This window comes from Sminthopsis crassicaudata, chromosome 1, assembly GCF_048593235.1.
Source record: "Sminthopsis crassicaudata isolate SCR6 chromosome 1, ASM4859323v1, whole genome shotgun sequence".
In the NCBI taxonomy this organism is placed as follows: domain Eukaryota; kingdom Metazoa; phylum Chordata; class Mammalia; order Dasyuromorphia; family Dasyuridae; genus Sminthopsis; species Sminthopsis crassicaudata.
In genome coordinates, this window is record NC_133617.1 from 683,560,995 (window position 1) to 683,578,419 (window position 17,425).

Genomic DNA, 17,425 nt, shown 5'->3' on the forward strand with positions numbered 1-17,425 from the left:
CCATCATGTCATCCATTCTTTCTAATACCATAAAATTGATTATTATCAATGTCAGTCACATAAGAAACCAGGCCTCAGAAAAGTTAAAGTGGTTTTTCTTCTAATAATGTAAACATCATTAAAGTTAAAGTCAAGAACTTCTTTTTTTCTCTCCTGATTTGCCTATGTGTGCATATAAGTGTGTATGTGTGTGTAGTAGATAGACCTTTGGTACAAATCAGCTTTTGTTAGCAGTCTAACTTATTTTAGTTCATCAGATTGTTAAATTACTTTGGAAATTAAGTATTACAAGCCAACAGACACAATTATGTCAACACATCAAAGTGGTTTATTAAACACATAGGCACATCAAAAAAATAAAAACTCTGAAAGCCTATAGATATAACATCAAGCCACATAAACTCAATTTGCCCATGATTCCCTTTCATTAATTTTATTTAATGCACCTTCACAAATAACTTCAGAAACTGTTCAAAACAATACAACTTCATTGCACAAATGGTAGCTTAGTTTTATGGGTGGTTTGTGATTATACTTAAGACATTTAGAAAATATTCATAGTTCAAGTGCTTTGCAATAATCTAACTTTTACCAAACATCAGAATCAAACCAAAAATCTGATATGACAAAAGAAAAAAAATGACCCAGCAAACATTTTGATAGATCGTTGCTAAATGAGTAGTGTTCCTAAGTTGATGTTTCTGAGTAGCTTCAGAGAAAGTTGTGGGCTTCCTTAAGTTACTATGCAGTCATGATGATTTTTACTTTTTAATTATATATGTGTTCCATTTCCATCTCTTTGTCTCTGTGAAAAAAATAAAATGATAAATATAATCTATTTGGACATAATTATTCTAAGTGTAGACATATTAACTATGACATACAATAATCATTTTACATAATTCTTTTTATTTTAAAAGCAAGGAAGGGAGCTAATTTTTTCATCAAATAAATCTTACTATACAATGTAAAAGATTTTGAACTAAAAATAAGGACATATTAAAACCCAACCATAGTTCTGACTTCTCTAATGATACCCTCAATCTGAGCCAGCCAATACAAATTTCTTTCTCTATCTGGAAAATGGAGATAGTTCTTGCCCTTGATGGAGTTAAGAAGAATATTGTTACCATAAAACAGGTATTTTAAGCCCTTTTGTGTGTGTGTCATAGACCTGTTTGGCAGTCTGGCAAAACTTAGGTACTCTTCTCAGAAGAATGTTTTTAAATAATTGAAGCAAGTGTTCCCCTCTTCTCAACTTCCCTATCATTGCCAAGGGCACCATCCTCTCACTCACCAAGGCTCACAACCCAAGGATTATCTTTGAAGCTATTTCTCACATTCCACATCCAATCAGCTACCAAGGCCTGTTGCCTTCATCTTAGTAAAGTCTTTCTCAAATATACTTCCTTCTTTCCTCTCATACAGCCACCAACTTGTTGCAGATGTTCTTATCCTCACACCGGAACTAGCCTGCTGATTGGCCAGCCTGCTATACATCTCCCCATTCCACTCTATCCTAAATTCAGACATCACAGTGATTTTTTTCTAAAGCACAGATCCTTCCTCATCCCGCTTACCCCTGACCCCATGCACTCCAATTGAAAGTAAATCAAATGTATCACCTTCAGGATCAAATATAAAATTCTCTGTTTGGGGTTAGAAGATTTTGTAATTTAGACACCTTTCTTCCTCTCTCCCCCACACATTTCTAGTCTTTTTACATCTTATTTTGACCTCACTCCAATATCTACTATTCTATCCAGTGATAGCAGCCTATTTGCAATTCCTTGAACATCCCCCTTCCAAAGATAGTTAAGATCCCCTTAACAAGGCTTTATTTTTATTTTTTTATATTTCCTGCATATGATTTGAGCATTTTGTTTTGTTTTGTTTTGAATTTTCCATAGTGGCAAAAAGGTTCATCTTTCTCAAGCACTAAAAGGCTAAATATTATAAGCATCATCTTCCCCTAAATTTTCAATAATTTCATATTCCTTGAGGCTAAATCTATCTAGCACATTAAATTATCCATTCCCTGTTTGCATTGACTTGCATTTATCCAGACCATATTATCTTAATGGTTTATTTAACTGTTTTATTGTCTTTTTAAATAATAATAATAGAGAAAGATATTAGACATACATGATAGCTTGTCTTATGGGGAGATAGCATATAATTTTAATGTGATAATAACAATAATAGTAATACTTCAAATTTTGCAAAGTCTACCCAATTCCAAGTTCAAAACTCTAATCACTGTACTACCTAGCTGCCTCTATGAAAATATAAAAATGGTGGTAATGTTTTGATTTACCACCATTTCCCTTCTCTTGTTCTGATACAAACAGTCATAAGATCAAAAATGAAAACACTTTCAAATTCATCTGGTCAAACCCTTTTATATTTGAGGAAATTCAAGCTCAGAGAGTTTAAATGACATCCATTGTCACAAAGATAGTAAGTGGTAGAATATGGATTTGTGTCTGTATTTTCTGATTCTGCACTTGGAACTGTTTCTTCATTATGACCAAAATGTGTAAATCAGAAAGCACTTGAGAGACTTTATATTTCATGCCTCAGCTGGGGTTAGAACTGGAGTCACCTACTACCTAATTGGGCTTCTTGCCACAACACAAGCCATAGAATGAAACACACTAATGACATATTCACCTGCCATTACTGGCTCATTTTCTTCTCTTTTTCCTTTTTCAGGAGCTCAGTCGCCAGCTCTGTAATGTGCTGCCAGGCTTCCTTGATGTGGACAGACTCTACTGTGCGAGAGCAAATAGCAAAGCGCAGAACATACTTGTCTCTGAGGTGAGATGGGACCAAATGGATTTTTTTGGTCTTGTTTATTTTTTCAAGAAGTGCTTCGTTCAGTTCATTGGAACCCTGAAAAAAAATTTTTTTTAAAGTGAGTCATTTGTTGCTGCTTTAGTACGTCAAAATTTGCCAACTTAAGACTTTGCAGGGCAGGGGGGCAGGGGCTTGACTAGCTATTATTTATCTCTCAGCCAACAAGCATTTATTAAGTACTTAATACCTGTCAGTATGTTAGGCAAATACAAAGAAAAAAATGAAATAATGCAAGGAGCTAATAGATAAAGTGTATATATGTGTAAATGCAGTATAAAATTCTTAAAGACAAAGTAAACAGATTCAAGGCAGTTTGGGAAGGAGGGCAGTAGCAGCTGGATGATCAGGAAAGGCTTCATACAGAAGATGTTGCTTAAAGAGCATGGTAAAAGGAAAAAGAAACTTTCTAAGGTGCAGATAAATAGGAAATGCCTTCCTCTTATGTAGGACAGGCAGTGCAAAGACAAGTAGACTGGAGATGGAATGCTCTGCATGAGGAATTGAGAAACCACTTTGGCTGTATCATACAGTACAGTAGGGACTATAAGATATAATGAGCCTGGAAAGATAGGATAAAGTCACTTGTGAAAGGATCAAAGCTAAATAGAAAAGTTTGTATTTCATCTTAGAGGCAGTGACATAGTCTATTTAATGTTTAAGGAAAATTACTTTGGCAGCAATGAGGAGGATAGATGAATGGGGAGAGACTGGAGCAGAGACACCAATTAAGAGACTGTTGAATAATCTAGGGGAAAGATGATGGAGCCTGAAATGAGGTGGTGAAGGTATCAGTTGAGAAGAGTCAAATGAGAAAGATGTGGAGATTGAAATAGTTTACGGATATTATGGAATATTGTTGTTCTATAAGAAATGATCAGCAAGATGATTTCAGGAAGGTCTAGAGAGACTTATATGAACTGATACTAAGTGAAGTGAGTAGGACCAAGAGAACATTGTACACAGCAACAAGATTATGTGATCAATTCTGAAAGAACTGGCTTTTTTCAGCAATGAGGTGATTCATTGTGAGAGAGCCTTCTGCATCCAGAAAGAGCACTGTCAGGACTGAATATGTATTACAACGTAGTTTTTGACCTTTTTTGATTTGGTTTTTTCTTATGCAGCATGATAAATGTAGAAATATATTTAGAAGAATTGCCCATGTTTAATTTATATTGGATTACTTGATGTCTAGGGGAAAGGGTGGGGGGAGAGAGGGAGAAAAATTTAGAACACAGGGTTTTGCAAGGGTGAATGCTGAAAACTATCTTTGCATATATTTTGAAAATAAAAAGCTATTATTTTTTAAAAAGTATATTGCAAACCTTAAAATTGTTTAAGTCTCAGATATTGTTGTTATTACTAATTTTGTGAATTAATCTATCGTTTGGTTTACCTCTGTACCCTTGAAAGTAAGTGATTCTAAGAACAATTCTAATTATAGTTTTTGATTAAATTATTCAGCTCAGTTTTGTGATGAGGGCTCAATGAGATCCAGATCAAGTATCCGAGAAGAATTTGAGTAGAGAAGGAGATAATTTTCAAATGGGAGGATGGAATAAGGCCTTATGAAAAAAAAAGACCTGAGGTAAATCTTTAAAGAAAAGATTCTAACAGTAAAATTAAAGAGGAGCTACATTCCAGTCATACAAGAAGAGCTACAAAAATGCAAGGAGGACTGAGAGTACAAGGTGAGAAGAGGAATGACTAATAAGTTAGTTTTGCTAGAATATGAAGTAAATGAAGGGGAATGGTGTGGATTTTGGCTACAGAAATGAGCTTTAGAGCTGAAAGATTCCTGATTAGATGCAGGGAAAGGAGAAGGGGAAGAATGATGAGGAATAATAGTCTGTAGCTATATCTCTATTCAATAACATTCACCATACCCCACATCTTGAGTGGATTCCATTCCCCCAAATCATTTGTTGAAAGTCTCCCCCCTTCCCTGTCTAGTCCAGGTGCAACCTCTTTCATGAAGTATCCCCAACCAAAAGTAGTCTTTTCCTCTTCAAATCTCTTTTGTTTACAATGGACCTTTCTTATAAACCCATATTCTAATTCATATTATACCTATGTGTGTCTATCTTATCCATTCTATCCTACACATTCTCAGGGTGTGCTGGAGGCAGCTTGTGCCAACTCATGAGCGCTATTGTTAAATTTTCAATGTGAGCATTAACAACTTGGAAATCAGCATATGTTATATATTAGAGTTGAATTTATTATTCCCTTGATTATCTAGATTTAAGAATGTGATAGAGAAAAAATTTAATACTTCAGATTACATTTAAAAGTGTGTGCTGATTATGTCCCTGCCCTTTGCCCTCAGACAGATAGGTTGTTAAACATTTACCAGCACACCCTGATTCTACCAGATTGCAAACTCCTTAAGGATATTTATGTCTAATTTCACCTCTGCATCCACAGCCATTGCGTTGAGTGCATTTCACAAAGCAGACTCTTAAAATATTTTGTTGGATTAAATTAATCCCTAATATATATATAAAGGACAAAAAGTTCACATTCAGTTAGAAGAGAAGAAAAGGTGAATTAGAGAGAAAGAAGAATAAAAAGTGATCTATTTACATTTCTGTGTTTATTCTCTTTCAAACAATGTCAACATTCTTACTAATTAAATGTTAAAAAGAACAATCAACTGCAACATTTTTAACTGCTACTGTTTAACTGCTGGCTGTTAATGCAGGAGTTTCACATCTTGTTTCATCTATGCCACATAAATAAATAATAAAGGGACATAGGATGAGTAGAGGGAGAATATTTTGGCTCAAATAATGTTATACAGTTTGTGCAAGTTTGCCTTATATCAGATACCAGATAAAAGTGTTTAGTTACAATGGTAGATGATTTTATTCTCAACCACCAGACCACAGGCACATTGGAATTAAGGTTTTTGATAATGCTATTCCTGAAAAATCACTTGGGAAGACTTTAAAACTATCACCAACAAAGTTATTAATTATTATTTTAGAAGACCAATCATGAATTATACTTTCTGCCTATTTGTCTGAAAATTGATGGCCTAGATATACAGAATCAGACATACAGTTTCAAGAATTGCCACTAACTGTGCTTATGCATTACAAGGTGAGTTGGTTCTAGGGAGAGTTGATATGGTGGGTAAAAAAAAGTATTAAGAGCTTCAAAATGACAGATGGAATTAATAAAACATTTTTAAAATTCATACAAGCTAAAAAATTTAGCAGGCTACACAAACTGAGTAATTTTGTTACTATCTGATGAAATTTAATATATATTTTAATATTATAGGTAATAGTTCCCAGCTTCACATATAATCTTTTATTTTGTTAATTATATATTGAATTTTTTTTTCTTGAAAGCATAAGAAAAAAGAAAAAAATGTTTAAGTTAGGAAAAACAGTTACCCTTGAAGTGAGATAAGACAACTTAACTTAAATTGTTCATAAATCAGAAAAGAAAATAAATAAGTTCACCAATTCTCTATCATGAATATTCAACCACTCCTGTATTTCCCATAGCTGGTAGACTCCATTAGATCAAGCAATGAATGAATGCCCACCTGTTCTATAGAAGAGGATATGTTCTGAAAATAGTGTTACTTGAGGGTCCTTTGGCCCTGTACCTCCCAATCTTTCAGCAGACTTGTCAAACTTCCCATTGTCAGGGGCTGTGTGTTTAAACAAACGCAGCTCTGTTCAAAAGACCTTTTCCAACAACTCCATACACTTCAATATATGCTGCATCTGTTCCCACAGCAGGAGATCCTCTCTCTAATGAAAGAACCAACACAAAAGAAACTCCCTTCCTTCTTGGGCTCTGAGGAGACTCTACTGTAGCTCTCATTATCAGACATGCAGTTTGACTCCTCAATAAACAATCAAAAGATAAATAAATAAGTGACCAAGTCACTTAGGCAACTGAAGAGCTCAGAAAGAAATGTCTGTTAACATTCACTATGTTACAAAAACAACTGGGAACTGTTTTAAAAGGCTTTAGAAAAGCTTCACTATAAAAGCTCTTTCTATGAGCCTTTTAGGAACTGTATCAGATGAACATAGTCTGGAAGGAACACCACAATGTCCTGGATCCATTTAAGGTAATTTTTCTCCCCTCAGAGTGCACAAGTACTAGACATCAGTCTGCAAATTAATGGACATCTGGTTAAGAGAACTGAATAGAATTGAATAAATCATCCTTTGGAACATGAGCACTGGGCCATAGGAGTAATAATGTACAAAAAGTTGAGGGAAATGGGTTTAAATTCTGCCTCTGTTTTTGCCATCGATATGATCTTGGTAGAAATCACTTCATTATTCTAAGAGTCAGCTCATAATCCTTAAAATTAAGTTATCTTTTAAGTTCCTTCTGACATGACATCCTGAAGGTAGTAAATCTTCCTTGATATGTCAATAGAATGTGAGTTCATCAATGTAGTACCCCCTCCAATGATGGAGATTGTAACTAGTAATGTCTTCTCAGCTTCTGTGTGTCTTACCAGTTTTGCCCAAAATGTCTTTCAGGAGCAATGTACTTATGGGGCTGGGGGTAGGTAGGGGAGAGGAGTATCTTCCTCTGCATCACTTCACATTATGTGGAGGGTATCAAGAGTTCACAGAGGCTCTCCACCAATTATCACTCACTTTGGTTAGTTAACTGGTCATGTCTTATTTGAAGCCATTTTCTCCATTTCCTGTTCATAATTTTTTGTTGCTAATATGCTGCAGCCAATTTATGTATACCATGCATCTTTCCATTACCTTTGAATTGACTAATTTTTATTTTTATTCATCAGAAACTGTAGTGGCCTATGATTCATAATCATTGAATATCACTAGAAGAATACTAATGGGCCCCTGATCCAGAGAGATGCTTAAATAATGTCTTTAAAATAATCTAGACCTTATTCTTTCTTCAATTCAATTATTGACCAAATTCATGGTTCATCTTTGGAGCCTGTCCAAGACATATCCTCAAGAAATGAGAAATATAAAGGTATACTATAATCTGGACAATAATGCATTTTGGTTTTTTCTATATGAATAGTTAAAATATGAATATCCTGAAATATTTTGAGTGGTTATAGATACCTGTCATGTTATAGGGTTTAAAGCAATTATCATGTTTGTCATTTGCAAATAGGAGAATATAGAGGACTTCATCTACAGGAAATTCTTCTTCCATTTAGATTCTGTGATGGTCATATTCTATCCAAGTTGCCTTTAATGAGCATTCATCTAATTGTTTTATAGATAACTTGATATAAATAATCACAATATCTTTCAACTTGTATCTTCTGAGAAATTTTGTTTGATTTTAGCATATGCATGGGAAACATTGTTGGACAGGAGTCTCTATGACCATATATTGTCTTATTGAATTAATTGCCTACATATAATCAAATAGTAATCATACTGCTATCTGGTATTATATATGATTTTTAACTAATTGTGTGAGTATAAACATTTAGTCAGCTGTAAAGTAATATTTATGAAAGCCTGCTTATCCCTTCTCGTAAAAGGGATTCGTTCATCAACATATATGTAGATAAATCTTACAAAAATATTTGAAGAAATGACAATATAGGCTTATGAGTGATTGTTATTTTCTGATTTTTTTGGTCAACTTTTTCATGCCTTTGATATTGCCCTTTTTATCAAATATTTTGCTAATTGACCCCTCATTGCCATCAAAACTGTGTCACCTTTAGCATGAAGTTCCTTGCTATTTACTTGCTCCAATCTAGTTTTTCTTTCCATCTTTGTTTTCTTTAGCACCATTTCTATTTCCACAAGTAGTTCTTTTTTTTTAATGGCTTTTTATTAATAGAACATATGCATGGTAATTTTTACAACAATTGTCCCTTGCACTCACTTCTTTTCCAACTTTTCCTTTCCCTCCTTCCACCCCCTCCCCCAAATGGCAGGCAGTCTCATACATTTTAATCATATTATAGTATATCCTAAATAAAATATGTGTGCAGAACGGTACAGTTCTCTTGTTGCACAAGAAGAATTGGATTCAGAAAGCAAAAATAACTTGGGGAGATAAACAAAAATGTAAGTAGTTCATATTCATTTCCCAGTGTTCCTTCTTGTGGTATCTTTACTTTTTGTGACAGTAAAAAGAGTTGCTTTAGAAATATTCACATATTTCCTCCAACTGTTTATTTATTACCCCCCTTCCAGTTTTATACTTAAATGCTTTTAGGTCACTACTATATTTTAACATACTTGTTTTCATTTGTCATCCTTTGTATTTCATTTTTTGCTTTTAAGAATTCTATTCTGAGGAGGGGTCCAGAGGCCTCACCACACTGCCAAACAGCTCCATGACACACTCCTGTTTTAGGCTGATCTGGATATCTTCTTTGTGGTCTTTGGTTTATATTGATTTAGCTATCTTGGTATCTATAATAGTCTGAGTCAATATTTTTTCATCATTTTCACTTTTAGAGGAATGGCATCATTTTGTTTAAATATTTTCAGTTTGAGCTGTTTTAATTGAATCCTATATCTTCTCATTTTTATTCTTTCTTCTAATTTAATATTGATTTTCATCTTTACTTTAACAAGCAAAAGTTCTTACAGAAAAGCAATTGATTTAAAAATCTCTCCCACGCTGATAAAATCTTTTCTTGTCAAAAATTGGTTAATTTAATTTGATATGGTGTTATTCAGTCCTTGATAGCAGTGTTCAGCACTCTCTTCTTAAAGAAAATATTCATAGAACACAAGCATGAAGCTTCTTTATAATATTTAAGCCATTAGCCTCTTTATTTCTTTGTCCTGGTCCATATTTCCCAATATATTTTTAGGTTCCTTCTCTCTTTTCACATTTGATTGAAAGCCATGAAAGTCATGTAATATTAAAGTATATGTTGGTTTAATTTAAAGAAACTGATGGAACTCTTCATAGAATTTATCTACTCATTCCTTAGCTTGAGTTATATGAGGATGAAAATTTATTTACACAAATTAATTTGATTGATTTGACATTTTTGATCAATGTGATTAGTTAAAACAAATTGAAGATTATATTGGCGGTCTAAAAATTTACTATTATAATGGGTAATTCATATATTGTTTTTTACTAAAGCTTGTTGTCAGGGTGATAAAGACAAAATGAATCACTGAAAATGAAAATAATTCTAACTAGGCAGGGTAACTGGGACTTTGTCCTAAAATACTGAATTTAGAGGACACCCATTTTAGAGAATATTGGCAGGACTTTCAATCCTCCAAATAGTACATAAATTACAGCTCTTAGCATCTAGCTAGGAATAAAAATTAGTTAAAATGAGAAGATACAAGATCATCAGTAAGGAGAGCTCTGCCCCTGCCCCATCGTACTTTATTCTCTTCTGCCCTCCATTCAGAAATCTCCTCCCACAACTGAATCCTGAGCTGGAACTCCGCACTTCTAAGTGAGGGCAAGTTTTATGTCATTTGTCCCAAGTGAAGTTTGGGCGAACAAATCTCTGACAAGATATATAACATTTGTGAATTCTAGGAAAGAACTTTAAAATAGCCACAAAGATATATAAAAGATAGATTCTAATAGCAGTGTACAGTAGAATTCTAATATTTGAATTTAAATGTTTATCAAGAATTGTATATACCCTATCTGGATCTTGCATCTTAAATAAAAAGGAAAAAAAGGGAATTCTGAGAATTGTAGAACTTGTAAATGTTATTCTACTCCCTTAAGATTAGAATTGAGTCTTTTCTTATCTCAATATCCCCAACATCTACATAACTTAAGACTTAATAAATGTTTGTAGAATTGAACTGAGTTGCAAGAAATCCACCCATCTGACACCAAAATCATGAGTGATCATTGATAACATTTATTATGGGGCCTGCTCTGTGATGGGAGCTTTTCTAGGCACTAGGAAAATAAAACACTAGAGTACTAGATATGAATTTCTAATTCATTTGGAAATTCAAAAAATATCAATATTAATCATCTGATGCAGTATTTCTCTGTTAATTGATGCTATCATGAGCTAGGAGCATGGGAAGAAATCAAAATATTAAGGTTCTAGTGAATACTCTGCACTGAGTGCAAGATTTAACATTTTGTTATTATTATTGTTGTTGTTGTTGTTGTTGTCATTCCGTTGTTTCAATTGCAATTGACCTTCTGTGATCCCATTTAAGGTTTTCTTTGCAAAGATACTGGACTGATTTTGTCATTTCCTTTTCCAGCTAAATTTAGATGAGGAAACTGAGGCAAATAGGATTAAATGATTTGTTCAGGGTCACACAGCTAGTAAGTATCCAAGGCTGTATTTGAACTCAGAGAAAGGAGTCTTCCAGACTACAGGCCTAGTGCTGTGTCTACTACGCCATATATACTTAATATATACACCAGTTCCAACTGGTTGATGAGAGTCAATTGTTAAATTGTCAGTATGAGCATTTATACCCAGGAAAACATCAGATGCAACAAATCAAAATTTGATTTATTTTTTTTCAAATTGCTTAGACCAACGTAGATTAAATCCCCCCCCCCCCCAAGGCTGAGGTTAAGTGACTTTCCCAGGGTCACACAGCTAGAAGTGTTAAGTGTCTGAGACCAGATTTGACTCCAGTCCTCCTGAATTCAGGGCTGGTGCTCTATCCACTGCGCCACCTAGCTGCCCCTTAGATTAAACTTAAAAGTGTTCCATATGTACTTTATTTTCTGGAGAGCTAGTTATTAAACATTTATCAACATGCCCTTGTGCTATATATAGGTTTAGTCAAACTCCATATGTCATAGAACAGATTATTTACATCAACCTGATTGGTGGAGTAATCCCCAAAAGAGCACTACTTTGATTTTACTTACTCTCTAAGACCCAACCCACTAAATTAGTCATCTAAAAAGATTTTTTGTTTTACTTGTTCTTGTGTCTTATTCCCTCTATCATATTAAAGCAGAAAAGGAAGATTATTTTTATAAATGCTTTAAATTTACCTTAATTCGGAAACACACCAGCCCCAACACGACTTCAGCACAGACTTCAAATCGGGGATCTTTTTGCACCAAAGATTCAAACTCATGAGATAGTTTCACATGCTTGAAAGAGAAAAGGATAACTGGATTGAATTTTTAATACCAATGTAATTTACAAACATTTATTACTTCTTAAGCTCTAACACATTGCTGTGATTTTGCAATATTTTTTTTTATTACAAATACCATCAGAATCACAGACTATGAGAAGTGCAAGAGACCTTGGGGGACATATAGACCAACATACATATGATTTGCATTCCCAACAAGTGAAATAATTCTAAACCATTACTCTTTTGTTAATATGACAATTGTTTTTCCACTTTAAAAGTCTTTAGTAATCTCAGAATATGCATAGCAATGAAACACATAAAACAATAAGGCATAAATCTAAAAAGTAACTTCCCCCAAAGCAATTCTGGTGATTCCAGTGAAAAGCACCTACAACTATTAAACATTTTGTAAAACTCAAAATCTTGTTAAAATTACTTATTGTCGATGAAAAAATCTCTCTGGACTTTCCATATTACAATCATTTAAGTATAGCAATGCTCTAAGAACAAATTATACAATTTGCTTGACAACTTTCAGACCTCTAAATCTGATGGCCTAAATGTGAAGTCTGGTTGGCAGGAGGATAACTCTTTGCCTTAGTTCCCTCTTTTGTAAAATGTTGGGGTAGGACCTGATGACCTCTAGACCAAAGCTTCTTAAACTGTGAGTTGTGATATGGGGTTGTGTAACTGAATAAGGGGATAATAAATAGTAAAAGGTATTAAATTTTAATTTGCATTAGTTTTCATTTACGAATTTATTTTCATTTCTAATAAATGGTGAAATTAAATGTATACCAAAGAACTATTTTATTGATTTTTTTTATCAGTAAATAATTTGTGTATCTATTTCACATATCAATATACCTGGAGTTATGTAAGAATTTCTCAGTGGAAAAACTTCAAGAAGCCATGCTCTAAACCTCTAAGGCCCCTTTTCATCTCTAATTTTATAATTCTGTGACTCTTCAAAAACTTCTGTATTTAATATCAAGCAATTGCCAGTCATGTCACTAGAGGGCACCAAATGATTTGCAACTGATAGATTTGCTCATGGAGTATTTGCCATGTATGACATGATTTCATTTTGATATTTCTGCAGCTAACATTTTCCCTGTTGTGAATCAGGACTAGAACACGGTATTTACGTATAAAAATGTGTGTTTATACATGTATATGTGGTATGATGATTTAATTATATATATGTCATATTTATGTATTTACATATACATTTGTTTATACATATATAATGATTCAAGATGAAAGAAGGTAGCAGGGTCCTTTTATAAAGATACTGAATGCCCACTTTCCCTCCCTAGAATCAATTCCTTTCCCTCTGTTAATCTCTCCACATTCTCTTCAAACTCTTCTTCCATTTCTCCTCTTCTTCCAAAACTTTTCTCATTCCTTTTGATCTTTCTCTAAAGTTTATCTAATTGGTCTATTTGTGTTGAATTTAAAGGACAGCACACACAAAGTTAAAATAAGTCTATGACCTAAAGAATGTTTTGAAAGAAACATTGTCTTTTAAGACAACTGATGACAAAAAAAAATAACCCACAATAATAGGTCAGCAAAGTCTGGATAACAAACTGTATATTCTAGAGTTTGTACAATCTAATTTTTAAAAATTCAGATAATTATTTTTACTATTCCATTAAATAAGAATATTATAAAAATTACTCTGAGACGAGAAGAAAATGTGAAGTTCCGTTACAGTAGCTGAAACAAATATGGAATTGGAAGATGATCAAAGAAAAGCCAATTTTGTCAGTGATTAGAGTAACTCACTATAGACTAGCCATCTTAATGAACTGAAACAATTTATAAGTGGTGTTTATTTAGAAAGTGGTGAATATGCATAATCCAATTTTAATTTTAATAGTAGATAATTATGATTTTAACAAATGTTATTCTTTTCTAAATTTGATGCACATGCCTCTTTTCAAATTTGTTGGTCCAAATCAAATATAAACATTTATAAGGTCAGAGATCCCCATCATAAAATATATTATAATATATTTTACTAAAATTATACTTTTAGAATCAAAAGAAATCTAAGAGACCCTGTAGTCTATCACTAGTGTTTTTTTTTTTAACAAGTGAAGAAACTGAGACCTACTCAAAATTGCAAAAGGAGTAAGAACAGAACAGGGATTCAAACATGGGTTCTTTAAGTTGAGTTTTCCTTCTATTGCATTATATTATGTTACTTCCTAGATGTACTTTGGTAAAGTAGCATCTTAAAGAAAAAAAAAACACCTAAGAATAGTGTATCAAAGGGTTTTCCTTCAACACAGAGGGCTTTTTTTTATATGTGTGACACACATTATACATAAATATATAGATATGATTTATACACAAATATATATTTATATGCATGTGTATATGTTTATATCACATGCATTTGTTTAGATATATATATGTATATATATATATATATGATGCTAATTTAAAGATATGATTCATGAATTAGTGGTACTAGACCTTTCTTATATGTTCTGAGTGTAGTCTCTTGAGAACACAGAATGACATACATGGGAATTAGAAATTAGAGATTGGAGCACCCAGCTCTATATTCAGTATCTTTGAAAGAATAAATCCTAGATTTACCATTCATCCTCCAGGTACTCAGCCATTGTGTTAGTGACATATTTTAGTATTTGAGAAACAATGTGTTATGCAAGTGGAAAAAACATGGGGCCTGGGAGTCAGAAAGCCTGGGTTTGGATCCCCACTCTACCATTTGCTAGTTTTGTGACCTTGAATAACTCTTTTAATATGAATCACAGTTAGTTTATTTGTTAAATAGGTTAAAATAATATTTATACTTATTATATAACTATGATGTTATATTATTTTATTAGAATTATAAATGTAGTTATATTGTCAGTCAATGAATAAGCATTGATTGTAATTTGCTTGGTTTTTGGCACTGTGCTTAGTGCAACGGACACAAAAATAGGAAAAAATACTTTGCCCTTAGGGAGCTCACAATTCAATGGAATATAGATATAATCCTATTTGTACAGAGTGACAGCAGACCTCCAAGTCAGGAGGCCCTAGCTGTAACATAGCCTAGCTATACAACCCTAGGCAAATCCCCTCTTCTCCAGGTAAGTATAAGTCTATAAATTACAGAAGTTATTAATGAGAAGCAGCATGAGGTAGTGGGTAGAACACTGAACTTGGGAAGTCATTGACTCAAATCTTACCTTAGATATTTACTACCCATGTAACTGGGCAAATCACTTCATTTTTCTTAGCTTTCTCGTCTCTAAGATGGTAGATTTGTATTCCCTGACCTGAAAGCTTCCTTCTAACTCTAAATCTATCTGATGATCCTATCATCTGCTTGGTAGAGGAGATCCCACCAGGTGTTCCTTATATCAATGACATTAAGCAAATATAAATATAAATTGTTTTTAAGTGTATCAGTGTGATACTACTACTAATTGTATTAATTTACTAATATTGTGAGTTTTAGTTAAAGTATTTTTAAATATTAAAATGTTTAAATGATATTCATAATTTCTCCTGGGACTAGCTTAACATAATTAAATAAAACCTCTTCTAATGTATTTTTTACATATTGCTTTACATATTGCTATCCTATAAAATGCATTTCAGTGGTCTTTAGAAGCTATTCATTTTGGTAAAGGAAGAGAATATTAGTGAGTATCTACAATTCTGTAGAGTATGGATTCAAATTGAAAAAGCATCAATTGCTTAATAAGTTGTCCTGCCCCCTACCCTGTTTTCTGTTAATGTCTTGGAAACCTATTAAATGAGACAGGCTCTAGCTAAAATATGACTAATAACTCTTTGTGGATGGCTCTTATTGACATATGGATCTCCTCAAAGACCAGATTATATAAGAAGAAAAATCTAAAGATTCCTTTTTAATCAATTTTATCTTTTTTAGAACTAATCATCTATTCCTTCCCTGGCAATACATTTGAAGGGACATTTGATAATATAGCAATCATGTTTTTAACAGTTTCTTAATTAGCAGCTCTCTGCTTCTGAATTAGAGACAGTAATTGTTCTAAGTGAATAATTAAAAACAAGGTTTTTAGTCATACTTTGTAATCTATCGATCATGCAAATCCATCAAAGGGATAATGTATGCAATGTATAAAGTAATAATAAAAGAATATGAAAAAAGCGTGAACTTAGAATGCTAGTTTTACACACACACACACACACACACACACACACACACACACACACGAAGAAGAAGGGAATTTCAGAGTCTCAAGATTTTGATTCAAGCCTAATTTCCTGCCTCCCTGCTCCTCAATACAGTACCCAGACTGGAGTAATCATCCACAGAAATCTGATTATCTTTAGTCAGACAGCAATGGATATTGGACTCAGGACTTTATGTTTATACATTTGGGTATTTGAAGACACTGAGAGGAGTTACTTCCTTAGTTCCTAAAATCTGCCCATACCAACTCTTTTCAAATTAGACCACAAGTTAATAAAAATAAAATTACCTTGCGAATGTATTCTTGTAGTTTCTTCACGCCATACATCCTAAATACAAACCACATTTTCAGAGAGCGAAACCTCCGACCCAGTGGTATCTGCCAGTGCTGAAAATAGGGACAAAGCACCTCATCAAAGAAAGACATGATAAGAGTAATTTCTCAATGTATAGCTTACAAGTTCAACAAAGCAATTTGTCAGTATGGTGTTCTTTCCTGCCAAATACAATGGATCTTATAGGATAAACTCAATGATTCCAAGAACAGTATAAATCAGATAAAATGGGCTTGTTGTTCCTTTGAAGTATTAAACCAAGCCATAAGAAAAGCAAGAAACACATCAGGGAATATTATAGCCTTGGAAAGTCCAGAAATAGCTTATCTTTTGTCCTATACTTTAAATAAGGATGGCAAAAAAGATTTTTCTTGTTGTATGAATGACTTTTGCTTATAGATATAATATTAAATCTACTTCTCTTTTCTTTCCATTCTAATTCTCTCAAGTCCATTTGGGACTTTTGTTTGTTTATTTTTTGGAGTAATGCACAGTGGGTAGAGCTAAGAGAGGGAAAACAGTGTGATGAACATTTGAAAAATAAAAAAAAACAACTTTTTCCTTCTTTCAGACAGATTGTCCCTGCATATTTGTATGTAGTAGATTTAACATCCTAAGGATCCTAATAAGCCTCTGCAAAGCAGAGTTGGATTCCAGATAAGTAAATGTTGCAACAAATCTATCAAAGTAGGGTTTAAATTACTCTGCATCTGGAGTGCAGGGAAGGAAACAAGAGTTATTTGAAAAATAGTTTTTTCTTTGGGTCACAACTTTAACTTTAATACCTGAGCTCAGAATAGTACACAATGTTTTTTTTAAATATAAATGGCAATTTATATTTGTTACCATTTTTAAAAACTATTTTTAAAGAAAAGACTAGGACTTTCTCACCACTGTGACTGCTGACTAGAATGGAAGTTTTAACATTTTATTAATGCTCCATTTCCAATCTGGTCTGCTTTTCC

General features: G+C 33.2%; 1 protein-coding gene and 1 long non-coding RNA gene across 5 annotated transcripts in view; one reads left to right on the forward strand and one right to left on the reverse strand.

Annotated features, from left to right (window-relative positions):
- Positions 1-308: 308 nt before the first annotated feature.
- The window catches only part of DDC (dopa decarboxylase), a 100,996-nt gene continuing 83,879 nt past the window's right edge, over positions 309-17,425 (reverse strand). For all 3 annotated transcript variants that reach the window (XM_074283597.1, XM_074283595.1, XM_074283596.1), the window contains 4 exons: positions 16,415-16,513; positions 11,821-11,922; positions 2,674-2,895; positions 309-805 (listed from right to left, as the gene is read on the reverse strand). In XM_074283597.1, coding sequence (XP_074139698.1) covers positions 2,680-2,895; positions 11,821-11,922; positions 16,415-16,513 — 417 coding nt within the window. In that variant the 3' untranslated portion in view covers positions 309-805; positions 2,674-2,679. The remainder of the gene's footprint in view (positions 806-2,673; positions 2,896-11,820; positions 11,923-16,414; positions 16,514-17,425) is intronic.
- The window catches only part of LOC141551685 (uncharacterized), a 39,636-nt gene continuing 29,095 nt past the window's right edge, over positions 6,885-17,425 (forward strand). For both annotated transcript variants that reach the window (XR_012484929.1, XR_012484930.1), the window contains exon 1: positions 6,885-6,955. This is a non-coding gene — a long non-coding RNA (uncharacterized LOC141551685). The remainder of the gene's footprint in view (positions 6,956-17,425) is intronic.